We start from the raw sequence: 24,703 nt of genomic DNA, 5'->3' as shown, positions 1-24,703 counted from the left end.
ATAAAATAGGTATTAACTCTATGCCAGTAAAACACAGAGCAAAATAAATAATAAATAAATTTGATTTGAACATAATTGAATACAGCTGTGGAAATCTAATCTAAAAATTAATAAATCTAATTCTTAATTTAAATGAGCTGCTTTTTTTCTTAATTTCCCAGTGCCCCTATTTATCTATCATGTTTATTTTAGAAGTTGACTCAATTTCTTATGACATGACGTAGAGTTGTAGGGCAAATCATGTTCCCATTTCATAACTTAAACAATGAAGCTCAGAGGCCTAAGTTATGAGGCAATGTCTGGACAGGAATAAGCATCAGCTATGATGATGGTTACCACCCTTCAGCCTAATGACGAGCCACGCTACCTGCATCAGCATCACCTGGGCAGAATCTTAGGCATACAGATACTCAAGTCCTCCCCGGACCCCAGATTCAGATTCAGTTGATTCAGGTAGGGTCCTGGGAAGGTGTATGTTTTAAAGCATCTCTCAGATGATTCACAATTATCACGAAATCTAGGTTTCTCTTAGTTTGAGGTCCTATAGAAATGTAAGTGCCAAGCTTGAGGCAAAGGAACATTTTTGTTCCTTTGATTATGTCTTCATTCTGAAAAGAGGCTCTTTTGGAAGAAAGAATCCACATCACATCCCTAGAAGAATGATCAGATTGGAGGTGTGACTAGTGAGTCGCACACTGAGGAAGAAAAGCTTTGAGCAAAATCCCAACTGAATTTCTAATTGCCCTGATTTATGGAAACCAAGATCTGAAAGATTCTGGACAGTTTTATTGAGGTATGATTTTCACATCATAAGATTCACTCACTGTTAATTCAATGATTTTTAGTAAATGTATAGCGTTGTGCAACCAGCATGTCACAATCCAAGCTACAGTCCACTTGGGAGATGAGGTCAGCAGGTCACTTGGGAAGCTTAGAAATTAGTCATATATATATGGGTATTCTAAAAGCATTGCCTTTCTTTATTCTACAATTATTTAATAAATTGTTTCTTTGTTAAATATTGTTTCTTTTTTGAATAAAAAATATGTACATGTGGCACAAAGTATAAAAGGCATAAATGGGCATACAAATAGTTTCCCTCCCACTCTGTCACCCAGCCACCTGGCTTCTATTCCCAATAAATTAGTTCTCAAGGTGGATTACTAACCTGAAATGAAAATCTTTAGGCAAATTAAGTTTGAAGTGAGAGTGGAGCATCCAATATTATCTTGGCGCTTGGGCAAGAAGTGCTAGAGATAAATATAACCATCATCCTGGTGATGTATTGGAAGTTCATCAATGGACATATTTTCTAAAGGATGGTGTAGAGAGAACAAAGACTATAACTTTGGACACATTGACAGGCACATTAATAGTTAGGAGGGGGAAATTTCCTGGCTGTCCAGTGGTTAGGACTCGGCGCTCTCACTGCCGGGGCCTCGGGTTTGATTACTGGTCAGGGAACTAAGATCTCACAAGCAGTGTGGTGCGGCCAAAAAAAAAAAGGAGGGAAGAACAGAACGTAAAGGAGAAAAAATTAGAAATTGAGAGAGAAATGAAATAAATTTGTATTATGAAAAGTAAGAGAGGAGCTTTAAGAACGTGCTGTTCAGTGGTCCCAAATGCTAAAGAGGTCATGGAGAATGGGAAACGAGAAAGGGCTTTTGGAATAGAGGTTTATAATAAACTGAGTGTAAAGTTTCAATAGAGATAGAGATAGGATGGGATTCACAGTGTAGGAGACTGGGGAGACAATGGGATTTTCCTAATATACAAAGAGCTCTTACAAGCCAATAAGAAAAAGATGATCAACCCAGTTAAAAATATGCAAAGAACATGTACAGGCAAGAAACTGAAGAGGAAATGCAATTGGGCAGTAAACATATGAAAACAATGGTATTGGAGCAACTGGACATCCACATACAAAAAAAAAAAGAATCTAGACACAGGCTGTATACACTTCACAAAAATTAACTCACAGTGGATCATAGACCTAAATATGAAATGCAGAACTATAAAACTAGAAGATAACATAGGAGAAAATCTAGATGACCTTGGGTATGGTGATGCCTTTTTAGATGAAACACCAAAGACATGATCCATGAAAGAAATAAGTGATAAGCTGAACTTCAGTAAAATTTAAAACTTCTGCTCTGTGAAAGACAATGTCAAGAGAATAAGAAGACAGCACAAACTGGGAGAAAATACTTGGTAAACACACATATGATAAAGGACTGTTACCCAAAATACATTAAAAAACCCTTGAAACTCAACAATAAGAAAACAACCCAACTAAAAAAATGGGCCAAAGACCTTAACAGACACCTTAGCAAAGAAGATATACAGATGGCAAATAAGCATATGAAAAGATACTCCACATCATATGTCCCAGGGTAATGAAAATTAAAACAATGGGATACCACTATACACCTAGTAGAATGGCCAAAAACAGAAAAAAAGACAAACGCTGGTGAGAATGTGGAGCAATAGGAACACTCATCCATTGCTGGTGGAAGTGCAAAATGGTACAACCACTTTGGAAGACTGTGTGGTGGTTTCTTATAAAACTAAACATACTCATAATGTATGGTCCAGAAATTGCACTCCTTAGTATTTACCCAAGGTAGATGAAAACTTATGTCCACACAAAAACCTGCACGTGGATGTATATAGGAGCTTTATTCATAATTGCCAGAACTTGGAAGCAACCAAGATGTCTTTCAATAGGTAAATGGATAAACTGTGGTATATCCAGACAATGGAATATTATTCAGCACTAAAAAGAAGTGCTCTATCAAGCCATAAAAAGACATGGGGGAAACTTAAAGGCATATTACTAAGTGAAAGAAGCAAATCTGAAAAGGCTACATACTGTATGATTCTGACATTCTGGAAAAGGCAAAACTATGGAGACAATAACAAGATTGGGGTTGCCAGGAATGGGTAGGCAGAGCACAGAGGGTTTTAGGGCAGTAAAAACACTCTGTATGATATTATAATGATGGATATATGCCATTATACATTTGTCCAAACCCATAGAATGTACAACACCAAGAACCTTAAGGTAAACTATGGACTTGCGTGATTATGATGGGTCAATGTAAGTTCACCCTTGGTAAAACCTATACCATTCCGGTGATTTGGTAATGGGGGAGGCTGTGCAAATGTGGGGGCAGGGGTATGTGGGAAATCTCTGTACTTTCCTCTCAATTTTGTTGTAAATGTAAAACTGTTCTAAAAAATTCTTTTAAAAAAAGGATGTTTAAAAAAAAAAGGATGTTTAACTTCACTAATTAAATATATGTAAATTAAAACAGTAGGATATCTTTTTTTTTTTTTCCTTAATATATCACCGAAGGTGAAAAGATTGGTAATATCCAATGTTGGTAAGGATGTTGGGAAGCAGGAACCCTAACATACTCTTGGTGGTATGGTTATTTGGTATCTTTTTGAAGAGAAACTTGGCAATATCTACTCAAAATGTTCTTAGTCTTTGACTTAGCAATTCCACTTTTAAGAGTGAGTAAAATCATTTTCACAAGTAGGCAAAGGTGTATGTAGCAGAATGTTCATTACAGCTTTATCTGTAATAAATAATGTTGGAAATAACCTCAAAGTTCCCTGGTAGTTATTAAACATTGGCACATTTGGATAATGGAATACTCTACAGTAGTTAAAAAATTATAGTGCTGTATGTGCTGCTGTGGAAAAAAGTGAAAAGAGTAAATTGAAAAAGATTATGTGGTATATGCTTGCCTTTATTTTAAATTATATACACATATATTAATATATACATAGAAAAAATAAATATGGAGAAATATATATCAAAGTCTTAATTATTTTGGTGAACTAAGGTAAGAGATTTTCACTTTCTATAGCAATTGTTAATTCACAATATTCATAGGATTGTTGTGAGGATTAAATGAATTAATATGTCATAAGGCAATTAAAACAGTGGAATATAGCACATACAAGCTACTATACAAAGTTACATTATACTATGTTATTTTTGAAATGGTTTGATTTGTTACAATAAGTATGTATTATTTTTAAAGCAGAAAAAAAAAATGATGTGGTGAAAGTGTAGGCAGTATTTGAGCATTTTATTATTTTTTGGCTGCACCGCTGCAGCATGTGGGATCTTAGTTCCCCCAGCAGGATTCGAATACACGCCCCCTGCATTGGAAGGGCAGAGTCTTCACCACTAGACTGCCAGGGAAGCCCCCTTGAGCATTTTCAACATGAATGTAAAGGGACTTCCCTGGAGATCCAGTGGTTAAGACTCCACGCTTCCAGGGAAGGGGGCACGGGGTGGGGGGGAACGCGGTGCAGCCAAAAAAACAAAGAAAAAACTAACAAAAAAACCCAACCAACCAAACAAACAAAAAAAAACCCCCAAAAAACATGAATGAAAGGTTAAAAACAAAACGAGAACTTGAAGATGCCAATGGGTCCTCTGTGCAGATTTGAAAGGAGCTAGTTGAAAGGTAAAGGTTGATAATACTAAGAACCAGACAGAAGAGAATGGGAAACTGTAATAGTCGTATCAACTGATACTTAATGAATGTTTACCATTCGCCAGGTGTTCAGTTGCTTTGGAGTCTACCTGGTGAAGAGATTAATCTGGACAGGAGGAGGAGCATCCTTTCCTTGAGATTAGAACAAAGATTCTTAACCTCAACTCCTTGAAATTATATGCTAAATTTGGTGGGCAAATGCCTTTAAAAAATATCCAAAACAATGTCCAGATTTCTAAAAGAGTGTTTGAGCCCTCTCTTTCAAAGGTGAAAGAATCAAGGAACGATAAAAGTTTGATTTAAAAAATTTTAAGGTGAAGAGATGGAAAATGAGGGAACTTTTACCAGATAGCCTTCTATCAGTTAAATAGGATTAGAGATTCCCTTTAAGGACAGTGAGATTTGGTGATTATGACATTTCCAAGTACTGATGATTGATTCATCCTCCTCCCTCCACAATACGTGTCTAGGAGCAGAGTTAACTTATTTCGGGCTCCGGGTTTGGTTTTCGAAGATCAATGGGCTCACCCACAATCTATCATTTTTTCTTTTCACCTCCTCGCAGTTAACCTAAATTCTTTCCAAACATCTTTTCACGGAAGTCTTCTTTGATAAATCTTAACTGTTTCGGATTCTAGATATAGTTCTTACCAATTTTCGGTGAATAGCTTAATGCCTCTGATTCAGTATTTTTCCATTTGGCAACTATTACTGAATGAAAATTGCAATTTCTGACGAGGATCAAAAGATATCTGTGAAAACCTCTTGCAAAGTTTTGGCTAACATCAGTACTATCCAATTACGAAGCGTTAACTATTCAATTTCAGTGTTAATGTGTCCAGTAATTTTTAAAAAGTTTTCTGAAGAATTGGTGTTCTGCGCAGTCTCACCCCCAAATACTGAAAGTGGGTGGGCGCTCCTCTCAGATTGAGGCTACGTCTTTCACTCCTTTTGTCTTTGAGTCGGACTAGAACTGTCATGGCGCCTTCAAGAAGAGGGGGAAGGCCTTCCCTTCGCCCAGCAGAATCATCGGGGGCACCACGACCGGACAGAGGGGTGGACGGAGAGACAGGCCCCAGCTGAGACCGAAAACACCGAACACTCCAAGAGGTCTCAGCCGGACAGGCTCTAGGGGAGGAAACCGGGTTGAAGACTACCCCTGCGAGCGACCGTCTGCCCGGGGACCGCCCACCCTGGCCGCCCTGTCCAATGGAAACCCAACGGCACTGCGGCACCGCCCATCTGTTGGTCCGGACGCCGCGAGGGCGGGGCCCGCAGTTCGGTTGCGCCGCGGAGCGCAGCTGTGAGCGAGTCTTTCTGATCCGGGGCCCCGGAACCCGAGCTGGAGCTGAAGCGCAGGCTGCGGGGAGCGGAGTCGGGTGGTGAGCGCCGAGGGGACTGAGAGGGAGGGAAGGTTTCGGCTAAAGGACGAGAGGATCGGCCTCCGCGGCCAGGACGGTGGGACCCCGGCAGGCGGGTGTCTGGAGGTGGCCCTGCTCACTCGGCAGCCAAGGCCCGGCCCGCCGGAGCCGAGAGTACACCTCGGCCCCACAGTCCCTGCCCGGCCCTCCCCGACCGTCCCCGAGCGGCGGCGGCAGCGCCCGGAATTCTGCGGGCGCGGGGCGCGAGGCCCCGGCGTTCGTGTCGAACTCGGGCTGACGAGAGGCGGGGCCGGCGGCGGGGGCGGGGGCGGCGGTCGCGGGCCCGGCGGCCTGCGGAAGCGCAGCGTCGGGGCCGCGCCTGCTCGCGGGGTCGGCGCGCCGACTGCGCGGGGGCGTGGCCTGCGCCCCTGACGGCGCCGCGGGGTTGGCCTTTGGTGAGGTGGCTGCAGCTCGCTGCAGGGCCGGCCCCCGGGCCCGACGGTCCCTCGCCAACAGCGGGCTAGGCGACCTGTTGCAGTGTGAAATTCCTCCCCGAGCTTGCTTGTTCTGCAGGTCTCAGGCCTTCTTTGGTCCGCTCAGGGTGAGGGCGGGCGAGAGGCCTGTGAGCTGTTGCTGAGGAGTTGAAATGCTGAGAAGCTGCAGTCCAAAAAATGAAAAACTTTGCAGGAAAAAACTTTGCAACGATTTACCTACACTGCTCGGAAGTGAACGCTAGGCATCTCGGGGTGGCGAGGAGATTCCCTTGAGGGGCGTCAGTGGCCTTTTCCATATGTGATCTCATTTAAACCTCTGAACGACCGACCCTGAGACAAAAACTCCAGTGTTGCCATCAGCAGGGGGAGTGCTGGGGGATCTTGGGCATTGCCTTCATTTTGCCTACGGGGGAGAGATTGGGGAGGGAGAAGACAAGCACATTCGAAGAGCATCTATGACTGGTGAAGGTTTGGCATCTCTTGCGGTGCCCTGCTGTGGATTAATTGTGCCCTGGGTCCAGAAGTTTCTTTAGAGCCCATTGGCTACAGGCTTCCTGTATTAGAATTCCACTGGTATTTCTTATAATGTAGCTGGAAACTTTACTTAGCTGTTCAGATTCAGGATGCATTCTATAAATAAAGTAACCCATATGAACTTTCTTACCATTTTTTTAAGCTACTTTTCAGGTAGATTACTAAGACTGGTTGATTGAAATCTATGCTAGGCAAGGACTGAGAAAAAAACATAGGCGAAATAACATCTTGCCAGATTTTCTCTGTAGTGCTTTGTTTGCCCTCTGATATTTACTGGAATGTCATCTAATAATATCTCCTGGCTTGGGTTAAACACAGTGTAGGTTGGGGGCAGAGATGGGCAGAAGGGGGCATCTGAGAGTTCTAAAAAGAAATGAGGGCTTTTCAGAAGGTTGGTGTTGATCAGAAGCTTCTGTATTTTGAACTGACTTACAGGAGCAAATGTACTTTACAGGATATCATTTTCATCCTGGCGAGCACTCCCTTGAGCCCAGCGCACATCAGGTTCCAACTCCTTCACGGCCTTCGTTCTTTTTTTTTTTTTTTTTTTAAATACTTAGATATACTTCTTTTTTTTTTTTAAATAATTCTTTATTTTATTTATTTATTTTTGGCTGTGTTGGGTCTTCGTTTCTGTGCGAGGGCTTTCTCCAGTTGTGGCAAGCGGGGGCCACTCTGAATCGCGGTGCGCGGGCCTCTCACTATCGCGGCCTCTCTTGTTGCGGAGCACAGGCTCCAGACGCGCAGGCTCAGTAGTTGTGGCTCACGGGCCTAGTTGCTCCGCGGCATGTGGGATCTTCCAAAACCAGGGCTCGAACCCGTGTCCCTTGCATTGGCAGGCAGATTCTCAACCACTGCACCACCAGGGAAGCACGGCCTTCGTTCTTAGAGATATGGGATAACATTCAGGGATTGTCCTGTGATTTTGAAGTTAGTGACATTTAGCTTTTGAGGATTCTTTTTCTTTAAGTAGCCATGTCAATGTATAATACTATACACTAGTTAGTATAAAATGTTATACTGTATAGTGCTTTATCCTATAATGGCTGTGTCTTGAGTTATTTGTACTTGAAAGGAATACCTGTGTCAGAGGATGGAGGCTTTGAGCCATGTGAATGAAATGAAAACTGGAAGCTTAAAGTCTTAGCTCTGCCTTAAATTTGCGGCTTTATGAGTGTGGGCATCTTATTTATTTTGTTCACTGTTGTATCTCAAGCACCTAGCTCAGTGCTTGGCCTGCAGTAAGTGCTTAATAAACATTTGTTGAATGAGTGAATGAAAAAAAAATGTTGCTAACCAATACCCACCCATTTGCCACACTCACATCACAGGGAGGGTGAGGTCATCAGGGATGAAGTCACTAGCCACTGCCAGTCACCTGGCCCAAGGGTAGCCTCATCATGGACTGGCAGGCTTGTTCTGTGCATAGGAGAGATGGACAGTGAATGCCAAGGTTAGTTCAAGTGGAATAAATCAGCTGAGAGTTTCAGCTGAATAAATTGGTTGAGAGTGCTACAGCTCTAGATCTAGAGCTGGTTCAGTGGAACATTTGGGGGTCTCGAGTCATCTGTTCCAAATAGGGCCCGTGTACCTTGGTTCTTGAGCACAGTGCAAGAGGTAGGTGAGGATTCACAGAGAAGGCTATCGGGTAAGTGTTTGCTGAGAAGGAATGAGGCCCCTGATTTTGCTGTTCATTTGGACCTTACTAAACACGGGTTGTACTACCGTAAATCTTGTGCTTGCCACTCCTGGGTGAGTCATTTTTTTTAAGTGATAAAATATGTTTATTAACAGAATTAAGCATAGCAGCATATTCTTTAAGCTTAAAATATACTTCAGTTGCTCACTGACCTGGGTGAGTCATCTTGAACCAAGAAAGCTCCCCTTCTCTAGACTAGGAGAGTAGTTAATGTTTAGGGTTCATACAGGACTAATTCTGATTTTGGATTTAAAGGAAACAAGGGAGGTATATGTTTTGTTTCCTTTTTAACCCCAGATTAGGTTATTAGGATGGAATCTTTATAGAATCTATCCTAACCCTCTCTGCCTTCTCCCATCACCCTTGCTCCAACCAATGCAGGCCTGAGTGTTTGTTCCAGCATGTCGGAGGGGGAGTCCCAGACAGTACTCAGCAGTGGCTCAGACCCAAAGGTAGAATCCTCATCCTCAGCTCCTGGCCTGACGTCAGTGTCACCTCCTGTGACCTCCACGACCTCAGCAGCTTCCCCTGAGGAAGAAGAAGAAAGTGAAGATGAGTCTGAGATCTTGGAAGAGTCACCCTGTGGGCGCTGGCAGAAGAGGCGAGAAGAGGTGAGGTAGTGGTCATGTTACTCTTGAGAGTGAATTCTAAGAGGTAAAAAGTGGAGGGGCAGAGTCTCAATGGGGCAGACCAAGCTTTAACAGGTCAGAGCCTGGGAGAAGATGATCGTATGGAGTATTAAAATAGAGAGTTCGTGTGGTAACTTTAATTCCCTTTCATTTGAATTTCTTCTCAGGTGAATCAGCGGAATGTACCAGGTATTGACAGTGCATACCTGGCCATGGATACAGAGGAGGGTGTAGAGGTTGTGTGGAATGAGGTACAGTTCTCTGAGCGAAAGAACTACAAGCTGCAGGAGGTAAGTAATGGTGAAAGAACGCAGCCTGTGGGATGTTAGAATGCTGGTGTTAAAGAGGAATTGGGGTTGGGAAGCTACTATGAGAAGAGTACGTTGGGGTTAGATCATTTCTAGGGGGGATAGGGAATGGCTTTTTAGGATGATAATGCTTTCTGACCCCTGTTATCCCAATGTCTCCCCTGCTTCCAGGAAAAGGTCCGTGCTGTGTTTGATAATCTGATTCAGTTGGAACATCTCAACATTGTCAAGTTTCACAAGTATTGGGCTGACATTAAAGAGAACAAGGCCAGGGTAAGAACTTTTTCCTGAGCTTACTGCAAAGAGACTAGTTACACTTATTGTTCATTTTATATTCAGAAAAAGATAGTTTTGAAACAGAGCTGGAATCAGCTGCTGTTGAGATGAGAGTAGGGCTATGACCACCACCTGTGCCTTTTGTCTGGTTATAGTCGGGCTAGAAATGAGTGAATTTTTGTTTCTTCCTTCCCGTAGCTCATATTGCTCAGTAGTTTTCATTGCCCTATTAAATCTAAGGAATGATGCTAAGAACAAAAGAGAGAAACTTTATCAAGAAAAACACCAGGCTTCCAAATTTTATGTATATGTTTTATATGTGTTACCTAGATAAGGGATCATTTCTACTATAAGGCTTTATTTGTGTGCTTTGCCTCTCCAGGTCATTTTTATCACAGAATACATGTCATCTGGGAGTCTTAAGCAATTTCTGAAGAAGACCAAAAAGAACCACAAGACTATGAATGAAAAGGTATGGAGGGAGAGCAGACAAAGCTGTAGGCTGGTTTGGAGGTTTAAAAAAGATTATGTTAATTATGAAGCTGATCAGGATGGGATGGAGGGAACTGGTTGGAGGGTTAAGAGAGGGGATTACTGCTGACCCTCGGATCAAACTCTGTTGCAGGCTTGGAAGCGTTGGTGCACACAAATCCTCTCTGCCCTAAGGTAAGTAGGATCTGGTTAGTGTCTTTCCCATATTTATTCCTGATTTAGTTCCTCCAAACAGATTTCAGGGCACTACTCTGCCGTTCTTTTCTGCCTCTCCCCACTTTCTTTGAGTCATATACTTCAAGATTAGGCCCCTATTGGTCTTTTAAAGGGTTCATCCTAATGCCTTGACCATGATGCTGTCTCCTACCTCTTTCTCCTAGCGCTTATCCAGCTATTTAACTCATCAGGCATAATGGAGATTCAGAGTGTGGGTATTATCTTTGTGGTGAGCAGCAGGAGACCAGGCCCTTGCTCCTCTTAGCCCTTGGGATCCCCCTGCCCTAATTTCCCAGTGGCCCCTCTAACAGCCCAGTGCCCCCACAGCTACCTGCACTCCTGTGACCCCCCCATCATCCATGGGAACCTGACCTGTGACACCATCTTCATCCAGCACAACGGACTCATCAAGATTGGCTCTGGTGAGGGGAGGGAGAGGTTCTGGGCAGGGGAGCCTCGGGAATTTGGGAACCATGGGGGTAAGATGAAAGGAATGGGGGAAGACAGAGCAAAGTTCTGAGGTGTGGGCTGGTGATAAGAGAAAGGACCTTACTAGGGGTAATTTATAGAGAGAGGCCAGTCAATTAGTGGAGAAGGCGTAGGGTCTAATCTTGTACCTTTTTGGAGGGAAACTGGGGTTAATACAGAGATCTTGATAGGAGGTTGGGAAAGGGCAAGGGTTAGGTGTAAGGTATGATTTGAGCCCCTGGGGCCAGACGCTACCAAACCAAAGGACGTTCCAGGCTGTGCCTGCTGTGAGTGCTTTCATTTGCTGTGTATATGTGTGCAGTGTTTACCATTTCTGTGTGCCGTGTCTGTGTGTTGTTTGTGTGTCCATTTGTCTGGGGCTTGGCTGCTCCATCGCTCACAACTTTTCTCTGTTTTCCTCCCTCCCGCTTACGGGCTGCTCTGTTCCCAACAGTCTTTCATAGGATTTTTGCTAATGGTGAGAGCTCCCTCTGCCCTACTTGGGGCGCTGTTTGTGCTTCCTCTGCTCCCCTTTGCGGCTGCCCAGTGCATGCAGTCGTGGGAGCAAACACCATTCCCCTGCCTAATTATGCCTGCTTGGCTTCTGCGCTACCAGCCCTCCGCCTGCTTGCCTTTCCATAACCTGCTTGTTTCCTATGGATTCTGCCTGGCTGGCCACTTACGTCCTGGATTCTTACTCGCCCTCATCATCAGGCTGGTTCCCTAAGTCATACTGTGCTCCCAGACTCTCTGTGACTTGTAGTCATTGTTTATGATCCGAGTGAGTCCAAATTGGGCCTGGCCCTGGTTCCTCGTTCAGCTCTGTGGCAGGCAATGTTGAGGAATAAGAGAGTAGAGCAGGGGTCTAAAAATTTTGGTGGATTACAAGTGAAACTGATTTAAGGGTATTGGTTCAGTTTTGAGCTGTTTTTGAGTTTCAGTCAGTAAAGGTGGGTAAGAAGGAGGCTGTCTACTTGGTTGTATGTTAATCCTTCTTATCCATCTTCATCCAAGTTTCTGAGGTCTCTTAATTGTTCCAGATTAGGAAGGGCTGCCTGTGTTTTTACACTGTTTGCAGGGTGGATGAAAGAACTAGACCAAACGTTTTCATGTGATCTGGGGTTAGATGTACCTGGGCTTTGGGGAAGGTAAGCAGGTCACAAGTGAGTTTCTCCTTAGACTGTGTTGTTCCTTGCCAGCCCAAAGCCCCCGTGTACCTGTTAGTTTAGTGTGGAGCCTTTGCTGCTACTGAGTTGGGGACCTTAGATGAGAAGCGGTAGACCTGAGAAAGGGGAGATAGGTGGTGTTCATGTTTAGTCTGGAGTTCATGATGGGAAAGGGATAGGTTTGCGCCTGTTGAGGGTTAGAGACTTCAGGAGAGAATTTGTCTTTTGGGGGCCTTTCTCTGGAGTGAGGTGTGCTTTGTTGATGGTGGTCAGATTGTGGGTATCTCCCCTACTCCCAGTGGCTCCTGACACTATCAACAATCATGTGAAGACTTGTCGGGAAGAGCAGAAGAATCTCCACTTCTTTGCACCAGAATACGGAGGTGAGGCATCCCAGTTTCTCTGCCCTGTGCCCATCCCCCAGGTTTTCCACTTTACAACCTGAGGGTCGGAGGTAACATAACTGAAACTTTTGTCCTTCTCTACTGGCATGCAGAAAGTTTTAAGACACCTCTGCCATGTCCTGCCTGGATCCTCTGATTCACCAAAGCTTCTCTGTTTTCCCTAGAAGTCACTAATGTGACAACGGCAGTAGACATCTACTCCTTTGGCATGTGTGCACTGGAGGTGAGGAGACCAGAAGGGTGGGTAGTGGAAAGGGGTCAAATTAGAAGATAGAAGAGAAATGGAGGGTTGACAAGTAAGGTACTGGTCTTGAGGGAGTGACTGTGGGAGCACTGAGGTTCTCTTAGGTCTCTATTTTTCCTTTTTATTACCCCTCACTGCAGATGGCAGTGCTAGAGATTCAGGGCAATGGAGAGTCCTCATATGTGCCACAGGAAGCCATCAGCAGTGCCATTCAGCTTCTAGAAGACCCATTACAGAGGGTAAGAATCTTCAGGATCACTCCTCCTTAACAGACTTTGAAATGTCTTCAGATTTTTCTTCCTTTTACCTGCTGGGAATATGCTCTCTTCTAAGAGTAAGAAAACATAAAGCAGAAAGGGCACTCAAAGTAGTGAACATTTCCCTAGGTGTTCTTGGTACACACACACACACACACACACACATACACACACACACACATTCTCTCTCTCTCTCTTTCTCTCTCTCTCTCTCACAGGTTAGGGGTTTAAGATGGGTAATATTGGGACTAAAATTTGTGTGTTAACTTAGGTTTGTCTACGTGAAAACAAACTGATTTGTTGGTTACCTCAGGTAATTGGTATACACTTTCAGACAACCATCTTGGTATGTATTTTTCTTTCATATAGGCATGACCATTATTGGCACACACCCTTTTATTTATTTATTTATTTATTTGGCTGTTCCAGGTCTTAGTTTCGCCACATGGGAATCTTCGTTGCCGCATGCGGGATCTTTAGTTCTGGCACACGAACTCTTAGTTGCGGCCTGTGGGATCTAGTTCCCTGACCAGGGATCAAACCCGGGCTCCCTGCATTGGGAGTGCGGAGCCTTAGCCACTGGACCACCAGGGAAGTCCCAACCATCTTGATATTTTTGAACAAATCAATCAGTTTGAATTACTCAAACCAGTCATTTGGGGTTTTATATTTATATAGTTTTAGTTAGGGAAAGTGCCCTGAAATAAATGAGCTAAGATTTAAAGGATATGGGGGGGGACTTCCCTGGTGGCACAGCGGTTAAGATTCCATGCTCCCAATGCAGGGGGCCCGGGTTCGATCCCTGGTCAGGGAACTAGATCCCACATGCATGCTGCAACTAAGAGTTCGCATGCCGCAACTAAGACCCGGCACAACCAAATAAAATTAAAACACAAATCAAAAAATGGAAGAAAAAATTAAAAAATAAAAAGGTTATAGGGGTTATGAATCAGGAAGTAGACTATAGTAAGTAGGGTCTGGACAGGAAGGTCCAAACAAGGTTAGTTTGTAACTCATTAGATGCTTATAAAAGGGAGGAGGATAATATGTATAAAGTGGATAACTAATAAGAACCTGCTGTATAAAAAAATAAATAAAATAAAATTCAAAAATTCAAAAAAAAGTGGGGGGAGGAGAGAAAAGAAGGAAGATTAGTGGGAAGTCTTGAGGCTAGTGTGGAATAAGTTTCTAGTTCAGTGTCAGGGTGGGCTGTTCAAGTAAGAGATTAGGTATATGGCCTTCTTGGCCTTCCAGATTGAAAGGAGGAGAGCAGGTTAACTGTCATGGGACCTGTGGGGTTAGAGGGAGCATGGGGAAATCCAGTGAATTTAATAAATGATGTAGCGGACAAAAGAAATTGTGGTAGGCTTGGGAAATAAAAAGATGGTAACTATTATTGACCACAGTGGGTGAGTTTGGAAAGAGAGAGGTAAATTTGGTGAGGGTTGGAGAAGGTAGGCAGTGAGTGGGCTAATAAAGCAGAGAGATAGAAAATAAGGAAAAAGAAATCATAAGTTTGAACAGTAAAGAAAAAAAGCTTGCGGTTGGGGAGCAGAAAAATAAAACCAGAAGGACAGTGAATGATACTTTTCATATAATACCTTACAGTTTTCAAAGTCCTTTCAAATACATTAGCAATTTGTTCCCTCAGCCAGTGCTGAGCACCTGGTATGCACACAGCCTTGTGCTAGATATAATGTGAGAGAGAGAGACGAACACAGTGGAGTGCTTGCCAGATGCCTGCTCCACTCCCTTGTCCCCTTTTCTAGGAGTTCATTCAAAAGTGCCTGCAGTCTGAACCCGCTCGCAGACCAACAGCCAGAGAACTTCTGTTCCACCCAGCACTGTTTGAAGTGCCCTCGCTCAAACTCCTTGCTGCCCACTGCATTGTGGGACACCAGCGTGAGTCCTCTTAACCCTCCTGGGAGTTTTTTTTCCAGTCTGGAGCCTTGTAACTCTCACTGGAATGATTCCTTTCCTCTTCTACTTCCAAAGGGATTCTTTCCGTTCCTCCCCCACCCTCCCCCAGGACCCCTGTGCCTTCTGTGATATTAAGCTGAACTATCCTTCCATAACTTCCCATTCCATCATGCCCTCCAGACATGATCCCAGAGAATGCTCTGGAGGAGATCACCAAAAACATGGATACCAGTGCTGTACTGGCTGAAATCCCTGCAGGACCAGGAAGAGAACCAGTTCAGACTTTGTGAGTAACTAACTGAGAGGTTCTGAAAAGGACAGATTGGTCACTCCCACCCTGAGGTTTCTGTCAACTGTCCATTCTCTGGGAGTGGTGGAATCTGCTATTTTGCTCGTTTCCTTCCTTCCATCTTCCTTCTCTTTTCTTCTCCAGGTACTCTCAGTCACCAGCTCTGGAACTGGATAAATTCCTTGAAGATGTCAGGTGAGAGAAGAATGAGAAAAAAAGCTTCCTTGAGGAGGCAGGGGTGGGTGTCCTAAGGCATCCACGGAGCCCATCCGACCTGTCTGATCTCCACTTAGGAACGGGATCTACCCCCTGACGGCCTTTGGGCTGCCTCGGCCCCAGCAGCCACAGCAGGAGGAGGTGACATCACCTGTGGTGCCGCCATCTGTCAAGACTCCAACACCTGAACCGGCTGAGGTGGAGACCCGCAAGGTGGGGCTGTGTGGGTGTGGCTGTCTCTGTGGTCGTGGTGGAAGGGAGAGAGGACATCTCAGATAAGGCTTTGTCCTTTAGAGAGAAGAATGTGTTTCTGCTCCCTGGCGTTCATGTCCCGTGGGCTGGAAAGGCTTCCAGCTCTTGGCGGTTTTTTGCTCACTGGTCCCTACTCTAGTGACCCTCTCTGTCCCCTCTCCCTAGGTGGTTCTGATGCAGTGCAACATCGAGTCGGTGGAGGAGGGCGTCAAACACCATGTAAGGCTCAGGGCCAGGGCTGCATAGGGCTGGGTGGCCAGAGGGTGGGGAAGGGGAGCCTCATTTTCTGACTGTCCTACTCTCCAGCTGACGCTTCTGCTGAAGCTGGAGGACAAACTGAACCGGCACCTGAGCTGTGACCTGATGCCAAGTGAGTCTCTCCTTTCCCTCAGAGGATGGAGAGTCTATGAGCCTTATCTGTGAGGGACACATTCAGGGGTGGGGAAGGTGACAGGGCAGTAACACATCGACTCACGTAGAACGAATATCTTCGCCCCTAAAATTGGAGGGTGGATCTGACAGTTTTGCTTGTGTCATTCTTTCCCAGCCAGGGTCGCCTGACTGGGGCTGTTCCAAGGGCTCTATGCCCCTCACTGCTGCACTGTACTCACCCTCTCCCGTTTCTCTGTCAGATGAGAACATCCCCGAGTTGGCGGCCGAGCTGGTGCAGCTGGGCTTCATTAGCGAGGTGAGGTTTCTGCCTCCAGCCGCCCGCCCCCACTGCCTCCGCTCTCCTCCACCCGGTCTCACTGAGCTCCTCCCCTCTAGGCGGACCAGAGCCGACTGACTTCTCTGCTGGAGGAGACCCTGAACAAGTTCAATTTTGCCAGGAACAGCACCCTCAACTCAGCCGCTGTCACCGTCTCCTCTTAGAGCTCACTCGGGCCCAGCCCCTAATCTGAGCTGTGGCTGTCGCAACATGTGCTACAGCCTTCCTGCCCCTTCCCCCCAGACAGTATTACCCTGTGAAGCCCCGCTCTCCTTTATTATTCAGGAGGGCTTTGGGGCTCCCTGGTTCTGAGCATCACCCTACCCACCCCTCCCCTTCTCTTCCATCCCTCTGCACTTTGTTTACTTGTTTTGCACAGACGTGGGCCTGGGCCTTCTCAGCAGCCGCCTTCTAGTTGGGGGCTAGTAGCTGATCTGCTGGCTCCCGCCCAGCCTGTGTGGAAAGGAAGCCCACGGGCGCTGGGAGCTGAATTCTACAATCCCGCTGGGGCGGACGGGGCGGGAGAGAAGGGTGGTGCTGCAGGGGTGGCCCCGGGGGGCCATTCGATTCGCCTCAGTTGCTGCTGTAATAAAAGTCTACTTTTTGCTACGCGCGTCGTGTGGGTGTGTGGGTGTGGGTGGGTGTGTGTCTGTGTGTGTGTGTGTGTGTGTGTGTGTGTGTGTGTGTGTGTGTGGGCGCGTGCGCCTGCCTCCCCCGCCAGGGGGCGCGGAGGTTGGGCTGCAGGTGCGCAGGGAGAGCGGAACTGGCCGGGGAGCGAGGGCGGGGCCAGGGCAGGTAGAGCTGCCCCGCGGCGAGCGCTGAGGGACAGATGAGGTGCCGCTGCCGCCTCTGCGTTTTCGGTAATTTCTGGCCCCTGCGGTCGCGTTCTCCCCTGAGCGCCCACCCTGGACCCGCCCTACGCCCCGTGGCCGACTCGGGGCGGCAGCTAGGGGCCTCCGCCGCCTCCTCTCCCGCTCAGGCCTGCCCCTCCCCCCGTGCTTTGCAGACGCGGCCCGGGGGCCCCGGCGGCTCATGCACGTGGGCCTGGCGCTGATCCTGGTGGGCCACGTGAACCTGCTGCTGGGGGCCGTGCTGCACGGCACCGTCCTGCGGCACGTGGCCAATCCCCGCGGCGCCGTCACCTCGGAGTACACCACCGCCAATGTCATCTCCGTGGGCTCCGGGCTGCTGGTGAGCGGGGCCGGGCCGTGGGGCGGGCGGTTGGCGCTGGAGAGCGGCGCGGGCCTCAGGTTTTGTTTCTTCCAGAGCGTTTCCGTGGGACTTGTGGCCCTTTTGGCATCCAGGAACCTTCTTCGCCCACGACTGGTGAGGGGATTTCTGGAGCTTTAATGAGGAGGCCCGGCGTCAGGGAAACGGGGGCTGACTCAGCTTCATCTCTAGTGGGAGGAGGAGCCTCAAATGGAGTCACCGAGGTGTCAGTGGGAGAGGCAGCCATCCCCAGGCTGCTCACCCTGACCTTCTGCCCCTGTCAGCACTGGGCCCTGCTGGCACTAGCTCTGGTGAACCTTCTCTTGTCTGCTGCCTGCTCCCTGGGCCTCCTCCTTGCTGTATCATTCACTGTGGCCAACGGCGGCCGCCGTCTTATTGCTGACTGCCATCCAGGACTGCTGGATCCTTTGTTACCACTGGACCAGGGGTCTGGACACACCGACTGCCCCTTTGACCCCACAAGAATCTATGTGAGTCCATTCTCTTCGCAGCCTTTTGGCGGTCCACAAAGCCTTGGTCCTGCCCTTTAATCGCCCCTACTTGCCACTCCTGCCCTGCTTCCTCTGGCCTCCCGCCCTTCCTTCACCTTTTAGGATACAGCCTTGGCTCTCTGGATCCCTTCTTTGCTCATGTCTGCAGCTGAGGCTGCTCTATCTGGTTACTGCTGTGTGGCTGCGCTCACCCTACGTGGGGTTGGGCCCTGTAGGAAGGAAGGGCTACAGGAGCAGGTAAGGAAGATGCACAGGAAGGGTTCATTCAACACAAATTGTGTTGAAAAGATGCTGAATTATATACAGGGCTGGAGTACTAACCCCACCCTCTTCTGTAGCTGGAGGAACTGACAGAGCTTGAACTTCCTAAATGTAAGAGGCAGGAAAATGAGCAGCTACTGGATCAAACTCGAGAAATCCGGATATCACAGAAAAGTTGGGTTTAGGGACAGGTAATGGGCCAGGAGGATTGTGGCCTGGGGAAGGGCGGTGGCAGGGACCACTGTTAGAACTGGGTTGGGCCTTTGCTATGCTGCTTGCCCTCTGACGCAGGCTCTTCCTTCTGTCAAGCAGGTGCTGATCCGGAGGCTTAGTCCACAAGGATCTTCCACTGACCCCTAGGATATGTTTATATAATAACAGTTGTAATAAAAGAACTTCTACTTGATTATGGTTCCTTTTGGGGGAAAGGGGCGCTGGGCTAGTGTCGGGGGTGAACTTGATCAAAGCATACAGTAGTCTCAGTTACTTACAAGACTTTAATGAGGGATGGAACCTACTAACTCTACCAGTTACTGAAAGGAGAAGCTGGTGCTGGGCAGTCCCCCGCACCACTGACTGATGAACTTCAGCACGTCTTGGCACACAGGGCTGTGGGAGGTCTGTGAGGAAACAGAGGGCACGAGAGGAACTCAGCAGCGCTGGGAAAAACATCCCTGATACAAAAAAAACTTGCTCCATCTCAGTGTGGGGAGCAGGGTTCAGGCCTGCACCTGCCCTCTTGACAGCACCTCCCCCACCCGGCACAGTTGCTGGTGGGTTCTTCAGCGCTGTTCTCCCTACCCCCATCTCTCAAGCCTTCCTCTCTAACCTTGATGGCCATAAGGAACTTATTCCAGTTGTCCTTGTTAGCTGCCTTCCCTGGCCGCTTAAATTCAATTTTGTTCCTCAGAATGGGGTATCCTGGAGGGGTGGGGGGAGAAAAAAAGATGAACTGGAGATTGCGATGGATTGAGGGGGAAGAATGAAGAGCAATTTAGGGGTAGAAAGTAGGATGTTCTTGTCTTCTGCATCCTTTACTGAATCACAGTAAAACAGTTTCTTGATCCTGCTGTTTTTTCCCTCCTTTCCACCCACCACAGAATATGGGGTGCTGTAGGGTTCTGTACCTGTAATGAGGCAGGGCAGTGCCCGAACTCCAGTGCTGGCCGCCACCAGGGAAGCCTCGTAGGCACCACGCTCATCCCGAGGCAGAACCTGCTCCAACCGCTGGTCCATTGAGATTGTGAGCACCCAGTCTCGAACTTCCTCTCTCTCAGCCTCCTGGGAAGGACAGAGCAGCTTCACGCAGGGCAGGGCAAGTAGAAGGTGATGGGTAGAGGGTTTGCTGAGCCGTCATCCTGTGTACCACCTTTCACCCACAAATGATCCTCCTTGGATTGGTGGTCACAGTCACAGCCTTAGTTTTTTCCTCTGCTTCTACTTTCACTGAACGAACAGTGAGGGCTGAGGCCCTTCCACAGACGTTGCTGACTGATGCCATTACAAAGTGTTGGGAGGACCATGCTAAAGTGTCCTCCCTTTCCAGTGCACTCACACTCGTGAGGCCTCCTGCTCTCCAATCCTGTGCCCTTACCGGGACGTGCTGCTTGGCTGGGAGTGGCACCTCAAAGGGAATGTCTGTATCCTGAAAGTCAGAGTGGTCAAGGGCATCCAGAGTCCCTTCTTCGATTGCCTGCGGCAGAGTGGGCAGCCATGAAATAGGCACAGCTTGTGACAGGCAAAACCTCCCAACCTCTGGGCACAACTGCCCTACTCACATCTGTCAGATCCAAAAAGCGGTTGAGGAAGATGAAGGCCATGTTCTCCCAGCCAACTGCCTGCACCAGAGAAAAGGTGCAAGTGGGCGTGAGCAGCTGGGCGTGGCTGTGTTTCTCCAGGATGCAGGGGGGAGAACCCAGGAAGATACAGGAAAATGATCTCCTCCATAACGTCAGCCCCACACTCAGCTCTGCTCCACCTGAGCAGCTGGGATTTCCTACTTTCCAACTTTTGATTGCCTTCTGTCCTGGGCCCCACCCTTGCTTGGCCCCATTGCTCACCTTGGCAGCAATGCCTGCTTCATAGAAGGCCTTGTCTGCAGGTAGTAGCTGGGTGTGACGTAAGAGTGAAACAGAAAGCCTGGCAGCCACAGTTTCCTATGGATTAAAGTCAAAGCATTATGATCCTGGCACTATGTGACTGAGCTGCCAGACCAATGATCTTATAACTAAGGCAGCCATAGAACCAGAAGACCAACAATCAATATTAAATTGCTCTGGGTCATGCAGTTCTGGGTCTTAGTTTTTTTTTCATCTGCACAAGAGAACTGGACCTAGGTTATTTCTAAATTTCCTCCCACCTCTAGAATTCTATTGTCCAACTCCAGGAAATAAATATACAATATACTACCATGAATAAGCCAAAGGTATGTATATATTATAAGAGGTCAATGCAGAAATCATGGAATTTGAATGTTTGAGCGTAATGAGGCTGAAGCTTTGTGGGCACAGAGCCCTAAGAAGGTCAGAGGAATACAAAGAAAACCATCTCAGCAAGGGTAAAGAGAAACTAGGAGAGCAGTGAGCCAAGCTTGAGACTGTCCAGATCTTGAATTCATTCAACTTCATACATTTGAAGATACGTCTGTAAGACTGAGGGCTCCTCCCCCCTCTGTCTCACCAGCTGTTTGATGCTCTGGGCCGCAGAGCGAGTGGCATAGTAATGGGCGATCAGCAGCATGGTCTCGAACTCCTCATGGGCTGGAGAGTTTGCCTCACTGGACTTCACCAAGTTTTCACACTAGAGCAGGGAGAGTGCACAGCCTGGGTCAGGGGTCAGAGGAGTGCCCGGGCCAGAGTGGTCAACTGACGGCCACCTGGACAGAGGAAGGTAGAGTCCGAGGGTGAAGGTTTATGTGCGTGAAAGAAAAGACGTGGACATGGACAGGCGGAATAGCCTTTCTGCTCTGCTGTCCACCCGACTTCCTCACCAGGTTGAAGAGGACGTCCCGAAGGTCAGCCCAGTTGTGATAGGCCTCGGCACTGTTGGTCCCAGGGGAGCTCACCATGTCAGTGAAGATCCTTCTGTAGATGTTGAAGTTCTGGAGGTGGAGGGGGAGGGGGAGGGGGAAGGAGAGCTGAGTGAGAAGAGCACAACTAGAAGAGAAGGTCAGGGGAAGTGGGGCCAAAGAGGAAAATGGGCTGTAAACGCGCGCGCGCGGGGGAGCTATGGGACGCTGCTAGAGAGAGCGTTATTTTAAGAGAAGAGGAAGAAGAAGGGCAAGAAAAAGCAATTTCTTCCTATCTGGCGCCCTGTGGGTGTGGGCAAATGTGTTGCTGTGAAAGTGCAGTCACACTGTTACCGGGTGACAGTGTCCGCAGTGAAAGTGCAGTCACACTGTTACCGGGGTGACAGTGTCCGCAGTGAAAGTGCAGCCACACTGTTACCGGGGTGACGGTGTCCGCAGAGCTGCGATGCTCAGGTAGGAGAGCGGTGCTCGCTCTCCGGAGGAAGTCAGTAAGGCCCTAGAGGTGTGTGCGGTTCACCTCTGCAAGACTGTTCCCTGCGTGCTAGCTAAGAGCATGGGGGGGTTGTTTGGTGTTCCTTCAAAGGGTAAATCCTCTAGAGAGGCTGTACGTTTCTGAAGAGGCTGGGTGGGGTCTCTGGGGACGATGCTCTCTAATGAAAGAATCCTTTGAGAAGACAGACCCTGAGAGCGTGAGTGGTCCTTGAGGAGAAGGTAAGAATTTCCTTGCGGAAACGTTCACCCCAAGGAGCAGGCTGATACCTGTGGGTTAGCAGGGGCTCCGTGTTGCACATACAGGGCCAGCGCCTGGGCATAGCCGCCCTCTCGGATCAGGTGAGTCGCATACAAAGCCACGTACTTGTGCAGAATCTTGTAGTTCTGTTCCAGGGGTGCAGGAAAAGCAAGGGGAGGTTGGGGTCAGTAAGACCAGGCAGTGAGGGTGGGGTGGTGACTTGAGGCCGTGGATTTGTTTAGGCGGCCAAGGGCATATGCAAGCCAGGCCCAGCTAGGCCTCTGACCCCACTGTCAGAGTGTGAAGACTGAGCTCTCTGACGCTGATCAGGGATCTTTGGGGTTTGGGCTTTGGAGGAAGTAAGAGAGACAGCTCTGGGACAGGTGGGGAGTCAGAAAAATGCACAGAAGAGCTGGGAGTGGGATGAAGCGAGCAGTACCTGCTTGGTAGCTGTTTCAACACACTTGTCCCACTGGCCCTGCTCCACATACAGGTCCAAAGCAGCCGCCACATCCACACCCACCAGCTACGGGTCAGTGGAAAAGACAGAGTTACACGAGGAGAAGGAGAGAGAGAATCTCTTGAGCTTGCCTCCTGCTGACTCTGCCAATCTCACCGAGTCCACTTTGCCCTGGTTCTTGAGGAACTCTTTATAATGCTGGTCCACATAGTCTTCATACCTGTGAAGATGTGCAGAGATCTTGCACTTCATGGTCCTGGGATGCACACCCCTCCCATGAGAACTTTCTCCCAATCTTTACAAAAGGAAGTAAAAGAGAATTTCTAGTGAGAAGGGGTCATGAGCTTACCGGGGATCTAACTCCTTAGCCACACGCTTGGCCTTGTTCCATTCCTCACCCTCAAGGAAAGCATCGATTGCTTCCTTGACTAGGTCCAGGTTCAGATAGAGCTCTGCAGCCTGCACAGCGGAAAGTCAGAGACTGGAGATCATCTTTCCCCTCCCTCCCCAGTCTCCCCTCTGGGAACTCTCTGTGAACTCTGGGGAAACAGAAATGCATGCCATGCCTGCCAGGAGACCCACCTCATACAGCTTCCTGAGTGCAGGTGTCACCTTTCCACCCATCTCTGTGCAATCTATTTCTATTCAGTCCCAGCACGCTACTTACTGCACTGTGCTTTCCAATTCCAATCAGCTGGGGTCCCACAGCCCGAACTACTTCCAGACTGCGTTGGGGAGGTAGAAACTTGATGGAGAGTTCAGCTGCCTGAGTGGTTGAACAGAAGATAGAAATGGGTAGGAGAGACAAATATTGCTGGGGGGTCCTCGACCTGCTCTGTTTTTTTCCCTCCAGTTGTCAACTTTCTTGCACTCTCCCTCACTTTCCGCCCTCTTGGGCAAATCCTGCCTCATGGTCCATCAGAGCCTTTAAATAGAGGACCTATCTGTTCCTCTCAACTCATCCTCTTTCAGACACTCATCGCTGTCTGAGATCACTGCATTTGGTCCTGTCACCTTTGACAAACTGGTTTCTCAAGTTCTTTGTCACAAACAGAATCTTGGTAGCATGGTATAGAGAAAGAACCCCTAAAATCGGAGCCCAGGGCATTCTGCAACTATTTGTTTTAGGCTTTTCTGAGCTTCAGTTTCTTCACCCATAAGAGTGATGGTCAGGGCTTCCCTGGTGGCACAGTGGTTAAGAATCCGCCTGCCAATGCAGGGGACAAGGGTTCGAGCCCTGGTCCGGGAAGATCCCACATGCCACGGAGCAACTAAGCCCGTGCGCCACAACTACTGAGCCTGTGCTCTAGAGCCTGCGAGCCACAACTACTGAGCCCGCGAGCCACAACTACTGAAGCCTGCGTGCCTAGAGGCCATGCTCCAACAAGAGAAGCCACTGCAGTGAGAAGCCCACGCACCGCAACAAAGAGTAGCCCCCACTCGCCACAACTAGAGAAAGCCCGCGCACAGCAATGAAGACTCAATGCAGCCAAAAATAAATAAATAAAAAATAAAGTATAGAATCTTTAAAAAAAAAAAGAGTGACGGTCAGTCTAGATTTGTACTGTCCAGAACAGCAGCCACTAGTCACATGTGGCCAGTCCCAACTGCGATGTGCTGTAACCTTAAATGTTTCAAAGATTTTAGTGTGAAAAAAGGAATGTAGAATATTCATTCTACATGAATAGAATGAGGGGCAGCATGGCAAATTTTTGATAAATTTTTATATTGATTGCATGTTGAAATAATAGTTTTGATATATTGGGTTAAATAGAATATAATTATTTCCACCTGTTTCTTTATACTTATTTGAATGTGGGGCTACTAGAAAGTTTAAAATTACATGTATGACTTAAACCTTTGTGACCTGCATTATATTTCTACTGGACAGTGTTGGTCTAGATGACCTTGGAGACCTCTTCTAACCCTAAAACTCAGTAATTCTACAAACCCAAGTGTTCCATGAGTTCACTCTGTTTGCGCTGTGATGCTGACATCCTCACCAGATTTTAATTTCCACATGGTCCAGTTTAGCTATAGTCTATGCTAATC

At 47.5% G+C, this 24,703-nt stretch overlaps 3 protein-coding genes across 11 annotated transcripts in view; 2 read left to right on the top strand and 1 right to left on the bottom strand.

Annotated features, from left to right (window-relative positions):
- Nucleotides 1-5,765: 5,765 nt before the first annotated feature.
- NRBP1 (nuclear receptor binding protein 1) lies at nt 5,766-17,060 on the top strand. Of its 3 annotated transcripts, XM_082427943.1 has the most exons (18): nt 5,766-5,899; nt 8,987-9,216; nt 9,402-9,524; nt 9,714-9,815; nt 10,201-10,290; nt 10,444-10,484; nt 10,854-10,948; nt 12,460-12,543; nt 12,729-12,787; nt 12,949-13,047; nt 14,835-14,967; nt 15,166-15,271; nt 15,419-15,469; nt 15,568-15,703; nt 15,908-15,961; nt 16,049-16,112; nt 16,375-16,430; nt 16,511-17,060. In XM_082427943.1, exons 2-18 carry the CDS (start codon nt 9,007-9,009, stop codon nt 16,613-16,615), a joined length of 1,608 nt encoding a protein of 535 aa, XP_082284069.1. In that variant the 5' UTR covers nt 5,766-5,899; nt 8,987-9,006; the 3' UTR covers nt 16,616-17,060. The 3 variants fall into 3 exon arrangements, with proteins under 3 accessions (XP_082284069.1, XP_082284070.1, XP_082284068.1); XM_082427944.1 differs by lacking the exon at nt 5,766-5,899 and having other exon boundaries at nt 8,979-9,216; XM_082427942.1 differs by lacking the exons at nt 5,766-5,899; nt 16,049-16,112.
- A 69-nt stretch (nt 17,061-17,129) lies between these two features.
- On the top strand, nt 17,130-18,839 carry KRTCAP3 (keratinocyte associated protein 3). Of its 7 annotated transcripts, none has more exons than XM_082427984.1 (7): nt 17,136-17,311; nt 17,458-17,642; nt 17,718-17,777; nt 17,945-18,151; nt 18,275-18,409; nt 18,511-18,607; nt 18,743-18,839. In XM_082427984.1, the coding sequence occupies exons 1-7, from the start codon at nt 17,281-17,283 to the stop codon at nt 18,763-18,765; spliced, it is 738 nt and encodes a 245-aa protein (XP_082284110.1). In that variant the 5' UTR covers nt 17,136-17,280; the 3' UTR covers nt 18,766-18,839. The 7 variants fall into 7 exon arrangements, with proteins under 7 accessions (XP_082284107.1, XP_082284106.1, XP_082284112.1 ...); XM_082427985.1 differs by having other exon boundaries at nt 17,140-17,311; nt 18,511-18,624; nt 18,746-18,839; XM_082427981.1 differs by having other exon boundaries at nt 17,130-17,311; nt 17,458-17,777; nt 18,746-18,839.
- A 77-nt stretch (nt 18,840-18,916) lies between these two features.
- IFT172 (intraflagellar transport 172) overlaps nt 18,917-24,703 on the bottom strand; it is a 41,674-nt gene continuing 35,887 nt past the window's right edge. The window contains exons 36-48 of the mRNA XM_082427929.1: nt 23,319-23,417; nt 23,001-23,110; nt 22,808-22,871; nt 22,631-22,717; nt 22,221-22,337; nt 21,423-21,533; nt 21,113-21,232; nt 20,494-20,589; nt 20,212-20,271; nt 20,028-20,126; nt 19,561-19,714; nt 19,263-19,354; nt 18,917-19,053 (exon numbers count right to left, since the gene is read on the bottom strand). Coding sequence (XP_082284055.1) covers nt 18,964-19,053; nt 19,263-19,354; nt 19,561-19,714; nt 20,028-20,126; nt 20,212-20,271; nt 20,494-20,589; nt 21,113-21,232; nt 21,423-21,533; nt 22,221-22,337; nt 22,631-22,717; nt 22,808-22,871; nt 23,001-23,110; nt 23,319-23,417 — 1,299 coding nt within the window. The 3' untranslated portion in view covers nt 18,917-18,963. The remainder of the gene's footprint in view (nt 19,054-19,262; nt 19,355-19,560; nt 19,715-20,027; nt 20,127-20,211; nt 20,272-20,493; nt 20,590-21,112; nt 21,233-21,422; nt 21,534-22,220; nt 22,338-22,630; nt 22,718-22,807; nt 22,872-23,000; nt 23,111-23,318; nt 23,418-24,703) is intronic.

Source organism: Balaenoptera physalus (assembly GCF_965194825.1).
Source record: "Balaenoptera physalus genome assembly, chromosome: 15".
NCBI classification, from domain to species: domain Eukaryota; kingdom Metazoa; phylum Chordata; class Mammalia; order Artiodactyla; family Balaenopteridae; genus Balaenoptera; species Balaenoptera physalus.
Note: the sequence above shows the minus strand (reverse complement) of the source record. Positions and strands in the feature narration are given on the sequence as shown.

Bases quoted from the DNA above. Each gene is read 5' to 3' on its own strand.
- NRBP1 (XM_082427943.1), top strand. From the start codon at position 9,007: ATGTCGGAGGGGGAGTCCCAGACAGTACTCAGCAGTGGCTCAGACCCA. The intron at 9,816-10,200 runs GTAAGAACTTTT...TTGCCTCTCCAG, and splicing joins TTAAAGAGAACAAGGCCAGG to GTCATTTTTATCACAGAATA. The intron at 16,431-16,510 runs GTGAGGTTTCTG...CCTCCCCTCTAG, and splicing joins AGCTGGGCTTCATTAGCGAG to GCGGACCAGAGCCGACTGAC.
- KRTCAP3 (XM_082427980.1), top strand. From the start codon at position 17,281: ATGAGGTGCCGCTGCCGCCTCTGCGTTTTCG. The intron at 18,152-18,274 runs GTGAGTCCATTC...TTCACCTTTTAG, and splicing joins TTGACCCCACAAGAATCTAT to GATACAGCCTTGGCTCTCTG. The intron at 18,608-18,742 runs GTTGGGTTTAGG...CCTTCTGTCAAG, and splicing joins AATCCGGATATCACAGAAAA to CAGGTGCTGATCCGGAGGCT.